Raw genomic sequence first — 23,263 nt, forward strand, 5'->3', positions numbered from 1 at the left:
TGGATATTACGGGAATCCAGATAAAAAATAGTTAAGAATACCTTTGGGTAAACCATACAGAATTTCCGTTATTAAGTGGTCTTAATGTTTTCTCAGGACGCAGTAGACTATTTTGAACAATTGGTACCAATTAGGGCATGCAGTTAAGGGCTTTTTTTTTAATGACCCAAATTGGGAAACTAGCACCGGGGGGGTGGGGGGATAGACGCAAGACAGTTCCCACACTGGTGCAGTTACTAATCTCAGGTCATGACTGGAGACCATTACTGCCTGGCAGTGGGCCGTGGGCCTGATCCTCCGCTGACTGAATGACAGGGGTTGCTAGTATAAAGTAGACCCCAAGCCTTCTGCCTTTCAGGGCTCGTCTATTTATAATGATGTTTCTCTCTGATCTTGTGGTCTAAGGAGCTACAAACTCAATAGTCCTACCCTTGTTATAAGGTGTGTTGTGCTGCTGCATCAGACAGACAGTTTGCTGCGGAACTTTTAGAGAATTTGCTGCCAGGCAAGGAGTTGTTGCCTCTTATTATAAAGTACTTTATGCTACTGCTTCAGTCTCTCAGCTGTGTTACAGTTTTCTTTGTCCCTGTTCAAAAACAAAATGACCATGCCAAAATCAAATGCCTCTGATAACACAATGCCTAAAATGACTTAAAGAATGGTTCTTATCAGTATAACACAGTGGCAGGAATAAGGGTCAGTTGTTTAGAGATAGGAAACCACCGGGGGTAGAGTGGATAGAGCGGGGAGAGAGGAGAGAGAAAGAGAGAAAGAGAGAAAGAGAGAAGAGAGAAAGAGAGAAAGAGAGAAAGAGAGAAAGAGAGAAAGAGAGAAAGAGAGAAAGAGAGAAAGAGAGAAAGAGAGAAAGAGAGAAAGAGAGAAAGAGAGAAAGAGAGAAAGAGAGAAAGAGAGAAAGAGAGAAAGAGAGAAAGAGAGAAAGAGAGAAAGAGAGAAAGAGAGAAAGAGAGAAGGAGAGAAGGAGAGAGGAGAGAGGAGAGAGGAGAGAGGAGAGAGGAGAGAGGAGAGAGGAGAGAGGAGAGAGGAGAGAGGAGAGAGGAGAGAGGAGAGAGGAGAGAGGAGAGAGGAGAGAGGAGAGAGGAGAGAGGAGAGAGAGGAGAGAGAGAGAGAGAGAGAGAGAGAGAGAGAGAGGAGAGAGAGAGAGAGAGAGAGAGAGAGAGAGAGAGAGGAGAGAGAGAGAGAGAGAGAGAGGAGACCTTATTATTATTTTTAAAATGTACTCTTGTACTGTTAAATGTGAGCCATTACAAACAGGGATAGTGCACACTGCTGTATTTCCTCCCACTGTTTATTTGAAGTATTTTCTCTATATTCATTGCAAAAATGCACTTCTTAAGGGAGATTGGGCACAATGTTTGTAATTGGGCCGTGACGAATACCCGGAAGGGTTGAAACGCGTTGCCATTAAACCTACTTGAAACCAACACCGCTGTATGCAAGCTTTTAAATCTTGGATATCGCTCAGGATTTGCTTTGTTTACTATTTAGCGAGTCTCACACTCGCTGACCTGCACTCTCCCCCATTATGGTGGGAGGACATTTGGATATATACAACTCGGAGTCTGAAAAAGGTCAAGAGGATAATCACCAAAAATTGGGATATCCTGAAAACTGACGTCATACTGGGGTAGTCGATACCTGGAAGACCCAGTATAACGTACAGACGCAGCATAAACATATGGGACTTTGTGGTAAGAAATGATGTAACGTGCAGTACACCCAGCACGGAACACGGTCTAATTGGTTTCTACCCATGTGGCCATTGTAAGGCCTGTAAAAACAGTACTTACAAAAATACCGTAACTTACAATGGTAACACTAAAAAAACTGAGCCAATTCCTCACCTGTGGGATGACTTTTGTCATCTATGTGATCATGTGCACTTGTGGGCTGTGGTACATTGGCAGCACTACATGTGCTGCTAAAAAACGTGTCTTGGAAAAATCTGCGAGCCATTACTAATCGTGATCCGAAATATCCAGTGGCTAGACACTTTGAACAACAACATTTTTCAAACATCTCAGAGTGTAGCTACCTAATTTTGGAACATGTTCCTATGCATCCGAGAGGGGTGACAGGATTTTGGCTCTGAGAAAGAAAGAATCACGATACATAATTGAGTTTCAGAGTAAGACCCCAGGTGGCCTCAACATGGATGAGGAATTGGCAGTACACCTGAAGGAATGACCATACTCACATGTGGTTCTGTAGATATCGCTGTTATCTGATAATGGGTTTCCTTAAAGTATTTATGAAAATATTGTGACATGTAACATTTATCCATAACAGCAGAGTAGAAAAAGAAATGTTCTTGTTATTTTTTATTTTGTCTATTTCTCACTTTATCTTTTCTTCTTTTCTCTACAGGAGGAAAGGCAGGGGCCCTCTCACAAACTGTCACCTTCACGGGCGTACCTAACCTTTGTACTCCTTAGTTGAGACCACGTATGTTACTGATTTTTGTTATTTATCTGTGAACACTCCGAATGGGACTACTTATAATTATTTGTTGAACATTGACTGAGACATATGGCACCATGCCAAGATTACTCTGATTTGGGTTGAAGTCACTGGATTATACCATCTTTTTCTAATATGATGCTCATTACAAAATGAGACACGAGTACTATCAGGGCACTTGCCAATACTCGTATACATAATGTTGTTCCTTGCAGCATTTCTCCTTTATTTGATACAGAACACTGTTAATATTGTGATACCAGGGGAAATTTTTCTATTTTTTCTATTTAGGACCATGCATTGTTTAGCAATTGACTAGCCTAAGATGGCCACCGTTTATTTTGACTTTCAATGTGTTTGTCCCTCTTTGATGTTCACAGTTGACTTTATCACGGTGTATTGGTCTTTGCAATTTCTACACGTGATCAAGCCGCAAGGCGAAACGCGTTGTGTGGAATAAACCTGTGTTCCAGCATTTGTGTCATTGGACTTCTTTCCTGAGAGCGTACGACTGCAGTTTGCTGAAGGATTGTGATATATATATATATATATATATATATATATATATATACACACACACACACACACACATATATATATACATATATACACACCAAATACACGGCATCTCGCAGTTGCGTAGCCAATTATGAGTGCACGTTAAGAAAGCATTCATTTATTGACAGGGTAGCCAGCAGTGAAAGACGAGTTTCGGCACATCGCCTTCGTCAAGACCCAGGAGTGCACTCATAATTGGCCATGCGACTGCAAGATGCCGTGTGTTTGGAAAATGTAAGCGGCTCACCACCACACGAGTGACATCCGAGACGCAAGGTGCGGCGGAAGATGGTACTTCGGTTCATAGATTAATAGATAGATGGATAGATAATGTTAAAAGTGGAAAACATGAAACTTAAGTACTACATGTTAATAATTCTGTGGTAACTGGAGCTTATGACAATTGCAATAGGAAACAACTCAAGTTTCCACACATTTATTTTGCATTAAGCAAATCATTGGCTACCAGGAAGAATAAGTCATCAGATTTATTTTATCACCCGGTCAGTTTTAGAGTAGCACGATAAACTGCTTTTTTTTAAAAAAATGTTTTTTATTTAAATGTGTTTATTGGTGAACATCAGTCATGTATACAGAAAAGGACGGCATTTTCGACTTGCATAAATATAATATATGGACAACCAGTAGACAAAGATATACATTACATCACATCTGCACTTTCTGTACGTCTATGCATTTCCAATTCCACCATTGGGGACACCACTGGATCTCCTCAATACTTATTCCAGAGCGACCACTTCCGATCCACGGTTTTTGGGCACCCCCTTGCTAAGAAGTCTTCTGTTTCCGCCAGCATGCATCTATCAAGCTCTTTCTCCCATGTGTGGGCTCGTGGTATGAGCACTCCCCCCAAACCTCTCGCTATCTCCCGTTTAACTAATGTGTACCCTAGCGTCGTGAATTGCTTTTCCACTTCCGTGAGGTCGGTCGCCTCCGAGATATTCAACAATCCCAGTTGTGGTGTTAATACAATCTCCTTGTGTAAGGCCATCTGCATGTGTTCCGAGGCCTTTTCCCATAAGATACAAATCTTTGGGCAGCTCCAGAGAGTGTGGTAAAACGTGGCCTGCTAGCCACAGCCCCGCAGGCATAAGTCGTTAGCTCTGGACCCTATTTTCGCTAGTATTTGCCCTGTCATGTATGAGCGGTGAAGTATGCTCAATTTGATCAACCTAAACGTAAGTGTAATGGTCGCCCCCCGAGGGGACATAAGAGCCTCCTGCCAATCCTCATCTCTAATCAATCCCAAATCACCCTGCCACCGCTCCCTGAGTCTTGGAAAGGTATCCAGGAGATTATTACATAATTTCTTATATGTGAGAGATATTGCCTTCGAATTTAAGGGCTCATCTATCAGCCTATCCTCGAGTGGTGAAGATTCTGGTATGTCCGCAAAGGACGAAAAGGCCGCTGTAAGAACATGCCGAATTTGCAGGTATCTATACGTTTCTACCCGAGCCAGGAGATACTGTTTCTGGAGGTCCTCAAATGTAAGTATAGCTCCCTTTCTGACTAGATCTTTTACTGCCGAGATACCAATAAGGTCCCACTTATCAAACCCGGGCTGGTAACACAGCATGCCCAATTTCTGTGTATACCAAAGTGGTGTTGCCTTAGTGAGGATGCCAGCCCAGCCAAGGCGAGAAAGCACTGTTCGCCAGATCTCTAACATGTGTAGGGTGGGCCCGAAGAATCACCCCTTATTTTTCTTATCACTTGTGTACAGGGCCCCCAAGTAGCCAGATCGATCAGTTTGGTATCGGTCAAGAGCATATGCAGGGTCGCCCAAGGTGTGCGGGTGAGGGGGTGGAACTAGAACACATGCTGTGGGAGTGCTCGAAATTAGGGGATTATTGGGACGAAGTGGGAAACCTATTGAATGTAGTCACAGAGCGCCAATTAGATTTTGACATGGCGACATGCATATTACATTGGTTCCCTCATACCTCCAAGACAAAAGTGACAAGTAAGTTTGTAGATATGGGGTTGCTATTGGCAAAGAGAGAAATAACGCTGCACTGGAAGTCGAAGGAGGGCCCCAACAGCAAGAGGTGGAGTTCTGAGCTGCATAAATGGGCTAGCAGCGAGGGTGTTATTAGGTTCCAACAAGCACAACGCTTGAACAATGAGAAAGCACTGGAATCGGCGAGAGCATGGGAGGCATTGGTACAATCTCTGTACGACCAACAGTCTGGGGAGGAATCGATGTAAGGCGATAGAGCTTCAGGAGACCCATTACATGCCTAATATGGGAAACCTTGGACTTTAGTTAACTCAAGAGACGCGCTGTAGCTATTGTGCTTAAAGTGATACACGCCGGTGGAGGGGGTGGGATTGTTTTGGCTTAAGTGGAATTCTTGGTAAGATGTTTAAGGTCCTCCATAAGCGGGAGGCGGGATATAGTTTGACCACAGACTGATTTGCCATTATTGTATTGCAGGAATGATACATCGTGTTATAACATATGAGCTTTTATGGCGGGGTGGAATTAGTAATTGACTTGGAGTGCTGTGTTTCTGTAACAGTTGACTGGACAGTACCTTTACACTGCTAACGTAATGCAAACAATAAATATGTTTCCAAAAAAAAAAAAAAAAAAAAAAAAAGGAGCATATGCAGCGTCATCCGGAGGACGGTATATCCATTGATTAACAGTTACTAACTGTGCTGCCCAATAATAGAGTTGGAGGTTGGGAAGCGCAATGCCTTCATCGTACCAGCTTTTAGTCAGCTTCTTAAGTGCCACCCTTGGGGCCTTCCCATCCCACAAAAACGTACCGACCACTCCATCCACGGCCTTGAAATACGAGTCTGGAACTCTATATGGGCAGTTATGAAGGATATACAGGAAGCGAGGGAGGGCCAGCCTCTTCAAGAGCGCAGCTCACCCCAGCAACGAAAGTGGAAGGGATCTCCAATGTTTCACATCCGCTCGCATTTTAGCCAGTGGGGGGCCAAGTTAGAGCTGTAAAAGAGGTTCGGGTCGGACGTGATAAAAACTCCCAAGTACCGAAACCCATCCTCCGCCACCACTATAGCGCATCCTGCCAGAAGCCTAGGAACCGGGCCCTGCAGCATAAACAATACAGACTTATGCCAATTGATCGCATACCCGGAGTATTTACCAAAATTTGTAAAGATGTCAAGCACCACCGATATAGATCTGCATGGGGAAGCCAGGTACAGCAGTATACCATCCGCATATAGGGATATTCGATCTTCCACATCGTCCGCCCACCTCATCCCTCGGACCATAACATCTCTGCGTATCCATGCTGCTAGGGGCTCTAGTAAAAGAGAAAATATCAACAGGGACAGAGGGCACCCCTGTCTAGTACCTCTTTGGAGCCTAAATATCCCTAACTGCTTTTTTTTGTTAATAGATAGATGAGATTTAAGGTGTTGAATTGTTCTACAATTTACAAACGTACCAATTGGCTAGAGTTCATAAAAGAGACTGCTTTTATTTTGAATGGGCTACTCGGCCTTTTGAGTGTGCTCTAATTTCACTTCCAGCACTGACATTTTCCTCTTTCACCAGTTGTTACTCAGTCTATACGCCAAAATATTGTTGATTCTGTCTTATTAGCTCAGACCTGTAAATTCTCTATGCTGTCTTCCTAATTCTTTACAAATGTCTTCGCCTATTGCTTAACCACTGGAAATACAGGCAATCCAATTACACAGACACAACCACACTAGACAGATGCACCCACCCCTGCACAGTACCACACAGCCCTCCCTACAGAGGCACACCACAGTGCAGACACACTAATGCAGAAACTCTCCCATGCACAGACTTTCACTTGTACAGTCGCACATATTCCCTTTAGACAGAAGTACATACTCCCAGTAGACTGACACTGACACACACACTCACCTTGAAGACAAATATAACCATATTTCAAAGCACACACATACCCTGCTGCAAACGCATACACGCACCCCTGAAGTATACTTTCAAATTTCAATACTTGGGCATTTATACACATAACCTGCTAGAAAGACAAGGCAGGTTGTGGTAGCCAAAGACAGACGTTTTCACATTCTCAAATACTGTGCGACACAGGAGTGGTCCACATCACTCTCCAGAGGTTTCACCTTGTTAAAAAGCCAGAATGGTGGGCTGTGGCAACGCCAGCAGCTGAGACAGCCACATAATGCGAAGCACTGAGTTCAGCATCTTCTCCATAAGCGCAGCATTGGAGGGATGCAGACGTGGAGGTAAAGGGGGGGGGGGGCACGAAACGTCCAAGTCCTGGGATGGGGGGAGCCTCAATTACATAGATTTCTGAGGCAGGGGTATCGGAAGGATAGTGGCAACTGATCGCAGCCTACGAATGAGGGAGAGCTTCTGAGGCCTAGCTGCAACAAGGACAGCTAGCAAGCCTGTGAGCAAGAGCACACACAAATGATAACCGGGCACAGCAACACCTGCAGATATTTGTGGCTTTGCCTGCCTTGAAGTCATGAGGCTTTTCTCTACACCTGGCCAGTCACTGAACTGAAACCCACAGCCTAAGCATTGTATATAGGCGGACTCAGAGCACAACCTAGAGAGAGAAAGCTGGACTATGGGGAAATGGCCTCTGACACTGTTGGGGTTAGGGTCCTGCGGGTATCCCTCCCCACACCATAACTACCCAATGTAGACTGCAGCGAATGCTGATCAATCCACCTGGTGGCTCCATAGGCTTGGTCACAGAGCCTATCCCGTGACCAGAAAAGCAGAGATCCCCGCCGGAGATGGAACAGTTGCAATTATTTGACAGGCAGGTTGAGCTGTTGCTACACACAACAAAAAGATAAGCAACAGTACACTGCAGTGGAGGTGGTAGATGCAAGCGATAGATGAGCAATCATTGTGGGGTTTGCCCTTGCTGATCGACATGACACTCATGTGAAAATAGATGGGCATGATATTCACCTAACAAGAGATGGGGAGAGGATAGAAAAAAACTCGACAATTTACTTCCTACTTTATTGGCTGTAGTCCTGGCAGTAGAATCTGACCCTCTTTCAACGAGAGAGCAATACAAGGTGAACCCTGTATTATACACAAACTCCTGCATATAAGTCGGCACCCAATAGCTTTGTGCGCTCTTGCTGTTGTCATCCTAAGAAAAAGCGATCAGAAACAAAGCAAATGGTGTTCGAACAAAGGAAGGTTCCAAGGTAATTGACGGCTACAGTGGACCCCATGGCTGATATGGAGGACTCAAACCAGACGGGTTCTAGCAGGGACACAACAGAAATTCTATTGGATCTTAAGATCAGCTTCCGGTACACGGATAAAAAACAATTTGATGAATTTCCACCCTGACCACACCGTAGAGAGGATAGCTCGCCAGAACATGAGATTAGATACAGCAGAGCATCGGATATCTGACCTAGAAGACATCTACAGGAGCTACACTGAAAATACTCTGGACTGGTCACTGCTACTGGAGCCAAAAAGGAAGATATGGAAGCACATTTGCAACATCACAATAGAAGGATCACAGGTGTAGCTGAAGCAACAAATATCGACAACCTAAACACTGTTGTAAAAAAATATATTAACCAAACTATTCAGCCAGCCTAGCTTCCCCAAGACATTCTTAATGGAGAGAGCACACCGATCCTTTGGTGTCAGACCACTGACAGGAGAGCGTTTCTGTCCAATCATTAAAAGGTTCATCAAATTTATGGACAATGACGTAGCGCTACGAATGTGGAGAAAGGCCAGTTCCAACATCAGGGAACAATGTTGGCAATGCACAAAGACTTTATCACAGTAGTTCAGGAAGCTGGACATAAATCTGTCAAAGTTAAGCACGTCTTACTATCCAAAGACAAAAGTATGCAATGTTATATCTGGCCAGATTGAAGACTTTACCTACATGGAAAAACCCACACGTTTACTGATGCAACAACATCAAATTCTACAAAAGTCTGTCATTTTTCTATCCAGTGTTGTACATTGCCAATATTAGTTCAACCATCCTATTGAGCATAGCCTCAACCTGAAGATGGAACAAGGAAGTGAGGCTTGCAGAAATTAGTTTACTCAGCCTTTTCCTTAAGAAAACTATTATCTTTCAAGGTCTTGTCACATTCTTCCCACGAGAAGAGGTTGATACCTGCACCTTACTACCCATCTTCAGTTTCAGCCCTTCACATGTTCATTATAATCTTCTCTTGCATTGAGAAAAAGTGTGTACATTTGGAAGAAAAATGTATGTATTTTGGCACTGTGTGCTCCATCTGACATGGGGCAAAGCTGTGGTCTGCTGATTTTGAATGTTTCTTTTAATTAGATAGCCATTGTCTATTTTTGCATTCAACACGTTTAAGAGCCTAAGCACTTTCGAGAGTGTCTTTACTTTTACTGAACCAATGCTTTGTGTTTTGAGAGAGATGAACACGTAGTCTGACTACAGGTTTCATTTTTGCAGATACCGGGAACTCAATAACGCTTTTCTATTTCATGAATATAAACTGACACCACAACAGCTATCGCCAGGCAACTTGAAGGGATAGTCACAAAAACCTTGTCTTTTGTGAGCAACCCGTAACATACTCTAAAATATGGCACAATGCACAAATAGGCTGTGCATACAAGACATCTGTCGAGAGTATCCCAGTCATTAATATTTTACCCACTTGGGTGGCAGTGTTACATCTCCAGCCAGGAAGGAGCCAGCTCCCCTGAAGCAGCCATGATGTGCGACACCTCCTTCTCCATCTGGGCCTGGCACCCAAAAGCATGGTAAGCAAAGTGCTGCCTGAAGAGACTACAATTGTAATGGCGAAGGAGCACAGTGATCTGTTAATCAATGGTGCCACAATCAATGGTCATAAAGGCACACTAACCAGGGACACGTGACACGAGCTGGACCACTATGTGAGGGATATAAAGAAAAAGAGCACCCCTGGGGACCGCAGTCAACGCTGAAGTTGGCAGGACACTTACAGTGTCGGTGTTTGTAAAGGGAAACAAGGGAGTAAATGTTGGAAAACCGATGACAGCTCGTAACATGACAAACGTTCTCTGAAACATAAGCCTCTGAAATCCCCAGCTCTCCGTGGTGGTACTACTGATGGCATTGGTGTAAACAGCTAATTCAACTGCCAGCTACAAGGATAGAGACTGGAGCTCGTTCTCTGCTTCCCTTAACCAATCATGGGCGTGTTTACCCCTCCAGCCTTTCCACTCTCACCAGACAACCACCTTCTCAGCAAATACTGTTGCGGTTACAGGTTAAAGGGTCTGAATTTATGTGAAGGTCCTAATCTAAAGGCACTATAATTATTCAAATAAAATAACATCTTAGCCTTCACTCTTTACTTCACTCCAAATTTTCCCAAACGTTGTTTCCCTCTATTGTCCCACAATCCTATCAAGTATTGCAAGTTGTATTGTGCCATTCCCTTCAGCAGATATTACATTTTCTCAGCGGAAACCTGTCAACGACTGAATAAGATGGTGATAAAAAGCTACGAAGACACAGCAAGCTTGTGAAAAATGTGAGGACATTATGAAATAGAACCACTGGCAGAGGAGAGGGTGCTGTCTTGTTTACCACCTGCTGGTACACCACACTTGATAGTTCTGGCCATGGCTGGTAAAGGCCTTTATCCCCCACCTTGCCAATCGCAGGAGCCACTGTGGTTAAGTGGGGCTCTGTGCATGGACGCAACACTGCAGGGTATCAATGCCCATGATGCAGCCACTTAATAGTTCCTGAGCACTCTGGGGGCCCGCCCAGCTCCTGCTGCAGGGCACAAGGCGCCCAGCATCAAGTTGTCTTCAGACATTTCTCTTTCTTCTCTGGATGGTGCAAACAGGCTGAGAGAACCGTACTTTCCAGGCAGGTCGTCATCAGCTGCCCGACACCGGAGTGAAGTTCCGAGCACTGTGTCAGAATCACAGATTGTATTACTGCAACAGCGAAATGAACACTTCACTAGTCTGTGTGAGAAACAGGCAGACTAGCAAGGACTAAGAGAACTTCGAGAAAAAAATGAAAGCTTGTTGATTCGGCTACGTGATGGTCAGAAGCAATTTTAAGAATTAAAGACGGGCAAGAGACAGAATGAACGACGGGGGATGGCTTTTAGAAGCAAGATGGTGTACGTGTTCTAACATTGCTCCACAATACTCCCACTTTATCTACAAATTAAACCACCAGTGAGACACCGTCCGATTGTTCAGGGAGCTCCTGCTGTACCCAGAGACTCCAGACCGTGCCGGTGTCGCAGGTGAAGTTGCTGGGTTTGTTTTGGAAGCCTGCACCGGCTACGGGCTGGGACCGACTCATGAGGGCGGGCCAGGGCGCGCATCAGCCGCCATTTGGCCCAATGAAGAACCTAACTGGCACTGTTGGGGACTGTGACGGAGTGATGTACCCCCTGCTGACTAACTACGGTGAGGGGAGCAGCTGTCGGCACCTCTTTGAACTTATTGGTAACCGGGAGGAGCCAGAATACAAAGACCAGGCCGAGAAGTGGGAGCTGCCAGTCACTGGCGAGGGTAGCGGAGAGACACAGTGCAGACTACCTCCCCCCCCAATGAGCATACCAAGGAAATAAGGCACCCAAGTTCAGAAGAACCGCCGAAGTGCCGTCACCCAGCGATGTGAGGACGAAGGTGGGGAGGAGGCAGCAGAGGAGGCCCACCGGCTATGAAACTGCTTGCTGGGTCGGGTAACCAATCCCACTGCACTTGAATACAGGGACAGGTGGTGCCCTTGGGGCTTCTCGGCGGCTCATGGCCTGTTGCGCTTTGCTCTCCACCAGACGCTGACACCTGGAGGTAGGGGAGGTAGGCTGTTCACAACTACAGAGGAGACGTGGCAGAAATAATGGCGGTGTCATAGCTGGGCGGTGGGTGCCGTGCTCGTCTGAAAAGCTCAGTGCTGTGCCCCCTTTCATTCCAAAGAGGTGGACGAGGAAATACCCCCTCTGGGTCACCCTCCCCTCTCTACGGGGCTGCGTGTTCTTCAGCAATTCGCACCTGGGGAAAAGGTGTGGTTTGAAGAGCACACTGATTCACACCCTGCCAATGGACATTCATGTAACTGGCCTCTGTACTTTATCGATGTGCGGGGTTGAGCAGCATTGCTTTATCTAGGTGGGCTAGTTGAGGACTTTTAACAAATGAGGGAATATGAATTAAGACTCCTCCATCTTGAAAATAGGGTGGAAGATAAAGAAGGACAAACAAGACGTAATATTGTCAGCTTAATAGGCCTTCCGGAGGGAGCAGAAGGCCAAGATACAGTGGTGTACACTGAAAAATGGCTGAGGGAATTAATACCAACAGAGTCATCGTTTCCCTACTTCTCAGTTGAAAAAGCACATTGTGTTCCTCTTCGGAGGCCTGCGCCGGGCTCAAACCCCCATCCATTTCTCTTTAAAGTGCTCCACTACCGTGACAGGGACTCAATCTTAAGGGAAACACAGAAAATGCAAGAGATCAGAGTGGACAATACCAAGGTGATGTTGTTTCCGAATTATACTGTAGGAGTACAGCATATCATAGTTCTTTTCTAACAGTAAAGCAGCAACTTCGGCAGCTTTACATCCAATACTCTCTGCTCTTCCCTGCGAGACTGCGTATAGTAGCTGATGGTAAAACTCGATTTTTCGATACGCCACAGGACACATGGGATTGGCTGGTATCACAGGGAAATTCTCAGACCCCAGACCAGCTGACAGGGGAGGTGCACGAGGAGACACTGCGAATACTGCGGAGCGCCACAGACAATAAAAGAGAACCCAGGCGCCTAAATTAACTGCTGTACCAAACCTAGAACAAATAATCAGAGAAAGGCCATAGGCAGTCCAGGAGGTGGAGCGGATTTCAGACTTGGCCAAAGACTCAGACAAAGAAATTATATTGGCCCAGTCATCCGAGGACTTGGGCTCCTCAGTGGTTTGCCCATCTGACACCAATTCTCTGACTATGCCAGATGTCACACTACAGGCGTCGGACTGACTCGTCCGATATATAAAATATCCTTTATTTAGCCATCTATTAATTAATGTGTTCTTATATGCCTCTACATGAACCATTAAACATTGTAATGTTGATATTGTGTGGGGTAGTGCTGCTGTCTGTAGGGGGAGTGCAGGACACCCCAGACGAATACAAGACCTGGGCAATTGTCATCCTAGCACGCACGAAGGAGGTCATTGGTGGAACTGCATTTCCTTGCTACTGGGTGGGTATACTACACCTGTAGGCTCCTGGAAGACATGTGTCCTCACACCCACATACTTTAAGGGGTTGTTTTGTTCAAGTATAACATAGCTTTAGGCAGTCCCTCACAGTTGCAAGGTCCGCTCTTTTGGTATTAAATGTTCGCAAGGTTGGCGTTCAATCAGGCGGTGTTGTACTCGACCACTCCTGACCCTAGACGCTATCACAAAATATGACCACATGTGTGTACTTTATCCCTCCCAATTCATGTACACTAGCATGTTTGAACCATGACATCATAAAGCATTATAAAATGGAATGTATGAGGCCTAAGTACCCCCTCCCAAGGATACGCGGTCTACGCATATCTTAAAAGGCATAACATACAGATAGGTGAGACTCCTTCAGAAAAGCTAACACACTTGGAGACAAATAAGTTGCAGTGCATGTGGAGGGGACACATCTTTGCTACAAATTACTCTGCATTTGCCCGTGGAGTGCTGATCTGGGTACGTCCAGGTAACACCCTCCTAATAGAGTAGGTGGTGACAGATGCGGAAGGGAGAGATGGAAAATGTCTCATACTTGGAAACATATATGCACTTAACACAGAACAGGGACCATTCTGGAGCACATTGTACACAATGCTCTCTAAATTGTGCGATCTTCCCTGGGTGATAGGAGGGGACTTTAACAATGAGTTGGACACGACCCTAGATCGGTCGCTCACACCGCTAAGAGGCAGGATGGCGTCTACTGGGGCCTCGTTGCTAAGGAGCAGGGCCAACGGATGGGGGCTGGTTGATTGGTTGATATCTGGGGACACTGTAACCCTACCACACAAGTATACACCTTCTACTCCACACCACATACTCTGCATGTCTGCATTGACAGGATGATTTTGTGCACACGCAACCTGCTGCCGTATGTGACACAGGCGGAATACCTGGGACATACGCACTGTGATCACAATCCTCATTATGCATCATTAGCGTGGGAGACACAGCCCTCAATGATTCCAACGTGACACCTGCAGCCCACCATGCTAGAAGACCCGCCCTTACATGAATCCCTTTCCACCGCCGCTGAGGACTATTTTGTGTATAACACAGGTACAGCAATGTCAGTCCTGTTGGAATGGGATGCATTTAAGGTGACATCGAGAGGCAGCTGCCTGGGATTGGGCTGTGTAATGAGGAGACAGGTGGAATGTGAGCTCTAAGAACTGGAGCGTGAATTACTGACACTAGAGACACGCCTGTGCTCTGATCTCTCCTGCTCCTCTGAGCTACTGACAGCGAGGACAGCACACACAACACTAATAGAACGGTTGCGGTGCCTAAATTAGGCTGCACATTCTGCCAAGATGCATGCACTGGCAGATAACTTCGGGACCCTACTCGCAAGGCTAATTCAACAAGAGCAACCGTGCAGTCAATTACGGCACTACAATCTCCCTACGGGTTGACGAAGTATACCAAACACTAAATGTACAAAGAGCTGGTTCGCCATCTCACTTCGTTATACCAATCAACCACGGAAGCCTCCGACTTGGAAATAAATCGTTTTCTAGATGGCCTCTCTTTCCCTAAGCTCACGCCTGACCAACACACGGAGCTAAATGCATCTATAACAGCTGAAATTCAGGGAGTGATTCAATTAGGGGAGATATGTGAAGCAACTGGACAGCTCCCTGATAATTGCGTACAGAACCATGTTCAGCCTCCCAAAATACACTCCATTAGGGCTGGCGACCTCTGATATTCTATTGTACTACATGGCCTCACACCTGCTAGTACTCCACAAATGGTGGTATGGGGATAGGGCCGACCCGGCATATGCTGTTGAACTGAGGGGCATGGGGGACCATACCTTACACACAATTCTCTATTCTGCAGTTGCGCAGCTCCCTGCTGTCTGCTGCGAGGATTATCTTTCAAATCTGGCGGCAGGCGCTACGGAGGATGGTTGGTGGAATAGGTTGACCCGGGAGACCCCTCCTTGGGGCAATGGGCGCCTGCCACAGCTGGCTGCCCTGCCTGGATTTTGCGATTGGGACAATATCAGTATCTCTACCCTGGTCGATGTCATGCGGGGGCCTGTCCTGAAATCTTTTCAAGAGCTACAAAAAGACTTCCATATACCAAAATCTATTTTTTTAAATACCTGCAATTCAGACTCGCCATTTCCCCTGTCCTAGAGGGCTTAGAGACGCTGGCTGAATACAGCCCGGTGGAGGCGAAGGTGTTCATGGGAGCTCTCCAAGATCACCAAAATCTACCAGTCCCTAATTACCCATAGCTCCTCCACGCTGCAGCATCTTAGGGAGGGTGATGTGGGTCCGATGGAGGAAGAAGACTGGACAGAGGCCCTGGCCTCCCCGCCATGACACTACACCTTATCCAGTTCAAGTACCTTTATAGGTATACTTTACCAGGGTTCGGCTGTGGAGGGCAGGTTTGGTAGCTTCCCATGTGTGTCTCAGATGTGAGCATTATGAGGGTACTCTGTTACATACAGTTTGGCACGGCTCTGCTTTGGCGTGATTCTGGAGAGGGGTTATGGCCTGCCTCTCTGAAGTGTTGGGCTGCGACCTTCCCTGCTCGCCGAAACTGGTGCTCCTACATCTTATGGACGGAATTGGGGGCAATATATACAAACGCCATCTTATGCTATTGGGATTTACCCTAGCTAAAAGAAACATTGCCAGGGCTTGGAAAGCATTGGTAGCGCCCTCAGTCTCTGCATGGAAGAACGGCCTAGGCTTCTGTATGGGCTTGGAGACTGGAGACTCCTATCTTTGTGCCAGGAGGTGTCCACACAAACACTTTAAAATTTGGAAGCGCTGGGCGGACTATCGTGGCTTGGAGTTAGAGCCCCTTCCGATGGCCAGACACCTTGACCCGGCTTAACTTTTTACTTGATTGACACGGAACTCCAGCATAGGGATACTTCTCCGGGCAGGCACTACCTACAAGAATCTCTTGAAATCACAAGGCTCACTAACCTCTGGAACACTCAGTTACAAAACACATCCTTCCAAAAATTGGTATGGATGTCAGTAAAACAACTCTCACTGTTGGAAGGCAAGGCTCTGTTCTCAGCCAGATCTCATGCCTGGATGACCCCCGATTCTTACAAAACATGTGCACCCCAAAAATACTTCAATCAGGGTTACCCTAAAACTCTCAAAACAACGTTTTTAAAAGCATCGCCTGGGCATGCTTCCGTGCGCCATACACCACCCACCATGGCAGAAGGCATGCTCACCAAGCACTTGCAGTTTGTGCGACACTGGCCCAGGAGACATTTTGTACTTAATCTGCACATGCACAGCGCTGGAGCATGAGCGTATACAGTTATTAAAGTTCCCACTCAAGTAGTTAGGGATCCGCACCAGGTGGCATGTTTCGACTCAGGGGCCACACAACTGAACTGCAGAGTGGTCAAAATCCTCACATTGGCGGAACAAAAAAATAACAATTTTAAAAAATGTGATTCAACATTATAGGAGCGTACAAACCGCTCCAGCATTAAGCGGACAATGAAGAACCCGACAAGCCAACCGGTAGCTGCTACCTAAAACTCAACTGTGACAACTCTTAAAAAAAAAAAAAAAAAAAAAGCCCGCCAAGTTGGGAAACTCCGTCCTGCCGCTCAGCTATCAGGAGTCTTCTCCTGATATGTACGCACTTTTCGCATCTCGTACTTTGGCTGTTTGGCACTACTGGCTTATACAATAGATGCACATCGCAGGCCACACTAACCATTATCATCACAGCTATACAATACTGCAGGGCATACTTGGGGCTCCTGCTTTTATTGTTACATTTTAATAACACTCAGTGAATGGTTTTATTAGCCTTTTTGAACATTTGTATGTAAGCACTGTACAGCACGTTTACCATGTGTATTAACGTTTTTACTAACCACACAACTGTGCAATGGTTTTTATAAACTTTGCCTAATAAAAACAACACTTGAAACCGACCTGCTCTTCCGCTAGGACTCTTGGCCAATGGTTCCTAAATTGCTGCCGATTGTACATAGCACAGGTTTGTATTGACATTTTAAATGATCACCATCAGCGCCGCATATTTATGGACCCTTATTGTAAAGATTTTAAATAATCAAACAATAAAAAATGCAGGCATAGAGAGGATGCTGGAGGTAGGATATTTCTGTGAGATTGGTATGAACAATAAGGAGACAGACTGTGGAAAATGTTCAGACAGAAATGGAGATCGGTATCCAGAAAGGGAAATATGGGCAAGATCAGTAAAGACTTATGGAAACGGAAGGATAATCACGTAAACTGAAGGTGGCCAAAGAGGAACGAAAAAAGAAATGTTCCACGCTTTGTCACTAGATATGAAAGATGGAGTGAAAATAAAGGGGGGAGTGCGGGGTGAGAGGAAAGAAGGGAACGACGTTACATAATTTAAAGTGTAAAATCATTTTCCGGTGAAAAGCAAGGAAGCAGAAATGTTGGCGAAAATGTAGTTTGAGGTGTCAAACGAGAAGGTAGTGTTGTAGAGCAAGAAACTGCAGAGGGAGAAAAGGCTGTAACAGAACTCTAAGCCCTGGGGATGGATGGCACGCAGTCAGCAAAATGGGGGACAACTTAGTTTGCATTACAACATTGTGAATGACCATTCAGCTGGACCAGTAGTGTCAGTATCCCGTGATTCTCAAGCTCGAGACTTTTATTAGAAGGCTACTGGAAAGAGCTCTGTGAAAATAACGGAAACGACAACAGAAGTTTGCGCTAGAAGAGTAGAAGGGGGTCAAGCAGCAATTCGACCACACGAAGCTCACTTAATAGTTAGTATAAGCAGTATCAGAGAATGAATGATTCCAGGTTACCACTCACCTCTCCCCATTTACAAACAAATAAATTCATTTCACCGTTTAGCTAACTCCACTGTCACCCCATCACTCGTCACACGCCCATCCGCCTTACAAGGGTAACCTAATCAACTGCCTCACTGATTACACAACTCTTTACTAACCTGACACAACCAAACACTAACAATCACAATGTATGGCAATCGGAAACCTTCACAAAAGTGCGGCCAAATTGAGAATGTGTTCAAATGCAATAACAATGCCAGCAAATGATGTACAAATGCAAAATGACAACATAAGTGCTATTCAAGGGATCTTTGTATTGACATTACCGTTAACCAAACCAGTCACCCTGTTACGTCCATATCTACCATGCACTTAAATGGCTCATCTCCAGTCATCACCCCCACAGGCTGTTTCGATCATTCACCAACTCACACACCCACTGTCACAGCCCACATCCTCCAACTTTATATCACATCCAGGACACTTGTTAGCACATGCCTCTGTGCCACTTCACTACGCAACCTCCTGTATGTCATCACTAGTGTCAACCTCCTCTCATAACACACATCACCAACTCTCCCGTCACCCACCGCAACACTGCCCCCCGATCATCCCTTACTCCAGCCATCCATCAAACTCACCTCTCGAAGAGTAGCCTGACGACGAAGAGCCCGAGTGCCAGGGGAAGCACGGAGACGACGTGCCCTGCCCGTGGGTACTGCGGCCCACCTTCCACCTCTGCCAGATCCGCCCAGGTCACATTCTGAGGAAGCCAGAAGCGCTCGTTCCAAAACCAGGCCGACACCGCCGCCATGTTCCGCCAATAGACCCAGAGGAAGCGGCGCGCGCACTGGGGGGCGGGGCAGTGTGAGGCCACGCGCACAGAAAGGGGCAAGCACGAGTTGACAGTTACGGGTAGGACGGCTGGAGAGGAACCAGTGGACAGAGGGCCGGGACACGCGTAGAAAGGGGGCGGAGGGACAAGGATCCACCCAGCTGGTGCGGCCTCAAAGGCCAAAGAGGCCACTTGGTGGAGCTCGGTGCCCATACCGACCTGAAGGCGGGGCGCTGGGCGCGGCCAGTGGCGAGAACAGCCGAGGCGCGTGCCATAGGGTCTCTGCGGGGCGTTGCCAGGGAGAGGTGAGCACACAATGGGCGCGTCACAGGCGGGGCCCTTACGTAAGGAGTCAGGCATCTGTGCGGTTTCACAGACAGAATAGGAATAACGGCAAGTTGCTTGTCAAGTCTGTCTAGTGACCACCCAGTTGTTAATTGTGACAGTATTGATCTATTTTTTTCCTTCGAAAACCTTACCATAAAATGTCCCTTCATATAAGGACTCTCGGTGCCAGTTACTGGTCATATAGGCATATATATAACTGCCAGGTTATACTTGTCATACTTGTGCACTGTTACTTCTTGTGTTGTCGTGAGCACGATAGACACTGGCTGCACGACCAAAAACTCAAGTTTCAGTTATCTTATGTGTGACATTTCAGTGTTTGCATGGGGTATAGGTGTAACATTTTCTTGCCTTAATATGTGTGAATTTGAGTAATGCTTTATCATGAGTGCAACAAGGTGGTTGCATACGTATAAAGAGATAATTTTCTGAAATTGCCCTATTTCCTTAATGTAATTATATACAACGACACCTTACCCAGAGGTCCAAGTACAGCAATAAAGTATGGGAAATGTGATCCGGAGTACAATATGGGTGCAGCCAGGGAGTCTGGGGGCGAGGTCCAAATATGTCACGTGATTAAAAATAATTAAGTGTATTAGGACATTATTGTTGACCTCTATCTTTAGCTTAACATATATAAAATAGAATTCACACACTTTGAAGGAAAAACAAATGTGATTTAAACCAGTCTGTTGGAAATGTTTTATTCTTGTATGAAAGCTCAGTTCGTTAAGTCAATCACTTCAGTTGTCAGTGAGCGTAACAAGAAGGTCACTAATATGAGACCTGTATTTATAGTGCTGTGAGGTCCCAGCCAGTGAAATAAAGCACTGTGACTATTCAAGGCATTAGTTAAACAAGCATTTGCAATGCAATAGATCTCGCATTTGCACGAGTTTGAGCTATTGACATTGCAAATAACAATGCCTCTTATTTTTGTTTTATTTTTGAAACATAAATAAAAGGAATTGTCATTTAAAATGCCAATAGCTTGAACTCGTGTAAATGCAGGACCTATTGCATTGCAAATGCTTGTTTAACTAATGCCTTGAATAGTGTCTCTGGAGCAGTCAGAGGTTGTGGCTAAGGTTTCTTCTGTGAATGAAATCTTTCTCAAGCATCATCTTGTTTCCTGGAAACCTTACTGGAGATGTTTCTTCAGATTGGGGACGACTGGCTACTCTATGCATCCCAGGTGAAAATTCAAAACATCTTTTGCTAATTTTTAAAGTAATCTTGCACATCTCTCCACTTAAACTAAAGACCGCTACTTAAGAGGCGCAACCTATTTAATTCACCTTATGTACTGTTACTTCCCAACAGTTTATTATTGACTGCCCTACCTTGGGAATATTCATTCTGACTTCAACACTTGGGAAAAGTCTTGCCTGAATCCTGCCTCTGTGTTTGGTGCTAATATAACGTTTTTGCTCCTGGCGAGGACATCCTGTATAAATACGTAGTTAATCCGCGTATTTTCAAGCATCTGCAATCTTACAGATTTATGATAACCCCTGTGCGAAGGCAGCACTCAAGTACTGTTTTCTTTTAAATTCGTATCAAAGCCCCTCTGCTCTACTGTTTTCTTTCAAATTCGTATCAAAGCCCCTCTGCTCGCACTTCTCATAGAGCTCTCCACTCCTGCGCATGTCTCTCTGTAAGACTCCTAGTCTCAACACATGCTCCTATCGGCGCCTCTATGTGCCTATCTATGCAAGTGCTTCTAATGTAAAGCAGCTCGTTCGTGTTTCAACACACCCACTTCTACTGGTGACTCCTGGGTGTTTACACTCGCACTTCCACCGGAAAGCAGCCTCCCAGCGTGTCAACACACGTGTTTCTCCTGGCACCTCCTCCGTGTTTATACATGTGTATCTACTGTAATTTAGCTCACTCAGTACAAAAGGAACAAGCACAACACCGAAACTAACTAGGAGGACGGGGAGAGGGAAAGTGAAAGCGTGCCAAGCGCGCGCTGTTTGGAAACTCCAGCCCTACGCAGGGACAGGAGATGTGCACGCATACGGAGTGCACATCTGCTGTTTGTACGCGTGCACATCTCCTGTCCCCCTTCGGCAGAGAAACCGACGACAATAGGTCTCACCAAGGTGAGTAACGCATACGCCGCGTCTCTAGGCGAGACCTGAAAATGTATTACACACAGTATAAGATAGGGGAGAGGACGTGGCCTTCAGGGTCGGACAGGGACAAGAAAAAGGCCTGGGCACCAAAATAAAAGTGGTCCCTGTTTGTGAGCCAGATAGCTAAAAAAGGGACCCGCATATGCAAATCAGGCCAGATTTGAAATTGTAAAGACACACTTTATGGATATTTTGCATGGTATATGTCAGGAGGACCGCAACTCTGACCTCTAGTAATTAGACATAGACGAAGAATGCTGATCTGCACCTTACCACATCGACCCTCTTCTCTATTTTCAGCCCATCAAAGAAAACGCAAGAAGCGTAGAACAAGCCTCGTTCGCTGGGAACTCTCCATGAAACAGAAGGCATGGTCCCTTTAACCGGAGAAATTACAGGGATTCCCCGAACTCCAGCAAAAATGTCATAGGAGGCTGAGAACCAATAGGAGCAGAGGAAGTGGGGGGGGGGCGTAAAGCGAGGAGGAGGAAGAAGAAGACGCTGAAGAAGAACTGGTCATCACCCAGAGAATCCGGACCGGAGAGAAAGTTTCCCCACAGCCGACTTGAGAGGAGGAACCGGAGACCAAGATTCCCGAAGGACCAGGACTGAGCGGCAAGACGCCAGGAGGCCAACGACCCTATGAAGGCTCCCGCCGCGCTCCTGGAGGAGTGTGACTTTCACAGGTATGTGTCCATATCCGACTCCTAACAGGGAGGAGGGAGGGAGCGCCAGACAAGCCCCCACCGCGCAGGCACTATTAATTGTATTGGGGTGCACCAAAACGCACGTACCTACATGTACTTTAACGTGTGACCCGATTTAAATATAACAAAACAAAAACACATTTGGTTACGGTTGGCCCACAGGTGGTGATATTCCCCACACCCTTTCTTAAACTGAGTCAAGTGTGAATTAAATGCTTACTTGTGCCATTTCCTTTTTTTTATTCGAGGGAGAAGCGGCATCGGAACTCCAGTTTTGCAGAATGCCAGAAGAATCTAGAGAATGAAAAGAGAAAATCAGAAACCTTATAACCATTATCTCGGGAGAGTTATATCTGAAAGAAAATGAAAGAAGAAATTAAGCCAATATTCTTGAGTTACACTGTTCCCTCCTTGATACCTGTTACACATGGTGGAGAATGCGGGCAGCCCTCCATTAGAATAATAATATGGAGAACCTTATACAACAACTAATCAAAGGTTAAGAAAAATTGGAATGGGCCCTGGAAATACGGATGACCTCAGCCAGGCTGACCAGGACATATTTAAAGAGGCTATTTCTTCACAAGTAAAATGTATCCATAAAGTGGCTGAAGACCAGATCCAACTAACTTCTCGACTCCAGGGAACATGCAGCAGTAATCCTGTTTTCCCCTAATATTGCCCTACAAAAATAAAACCTGGAAAAATCCTGATGCTTTTCTTCTGAACTTTGAAAAGGCTGCTAAAGCTTGCGGGTGGCTTTTGGGGAAAATGTCTGTTCTTTTTAGCCCCCCCCCCCCCTTCTCACCGGAGAGGTTCAAGGAGCCTATCAAGTAGCTAAGGCCTCCAGAAACACCCTATATGAAGAAATCAAATACATCTTGAATCACTTGGTTATGGACGTGGAGGCATATAGGGTTAGGTTCCGCAAAGAAAGAGGAGCCCGAGCAATAACCCTAAAACCCTTTTAAAAAAAAAAATTAAAACAGCTGCTGATAAATGGCTAAAAGATAATGAATCTCATTTAACTTGAGCAATACCTAAAGTCTCTCCCCTTTTCCACACAGTGATAGCTTTGACAACATACTCATCTCACTATAGGCCAAGTTGTGGACATGGCCACAACTGTTCC

The 23,263-nt window shown here is 45.7% G+C and overlaps 1 protein-coding gene and 1 long non-coding RNA gene across 4 annotated transcripts in view; one reads left to right on the forward strand and one right to left on the reverse strand.

Moving 5' to 3' along the window:
* CERS5 (ceramide synthase 5) overlaps positions 1 to 19,232 on the reverse strand; it is a 369,439-nt gene extending 350,207 nt beyond the window's left edge. Inside the window, exon 1 of the mRNA XM_078688907.1 lies at positions 18,739 to 19,232. Coding sequence (XP_078545033.1) covers positions 18,739 to 19,145 — 407 coding nt within the window. The 5' untranslated portion in view covers positions 19,146 to 19,232. The remainder of the gene's footprint in view (positions 1 to 18,738) is intronic.
* The window catches only part of LOC144830394 (uncharacterized), a 232,424-nt gene continuing 228,265 nt past the window's right edge, over positions 19,105 to 23,263 (forward strand). For all 3 annotated transcript variants that reach the window (XR_013610956.1, XR_013610955.1, XR_013610954.1), the window contains exon 1: positions 19,105 to 19,237. This is a non-coding gene — a long non-coding RNA (uncharacterized LOC144830394). The remainder of the gene's footprint in view (positions 19,238 to 23,263) is intronic.

This window comes from Lissotriton helveticus, chromosome 1_1, assembly GCF_964261635.1.
Source record: "Lissotriton helveticus chromosome 1_1, aLisHel1.1, whole genome shotgun sequence".
Lineage (NCBI taxonomy): Eukaryota > Metazoa > Chordata > Amphibia > Caudata > Salamandridae > Lissotriton > Lissotriton helveticus.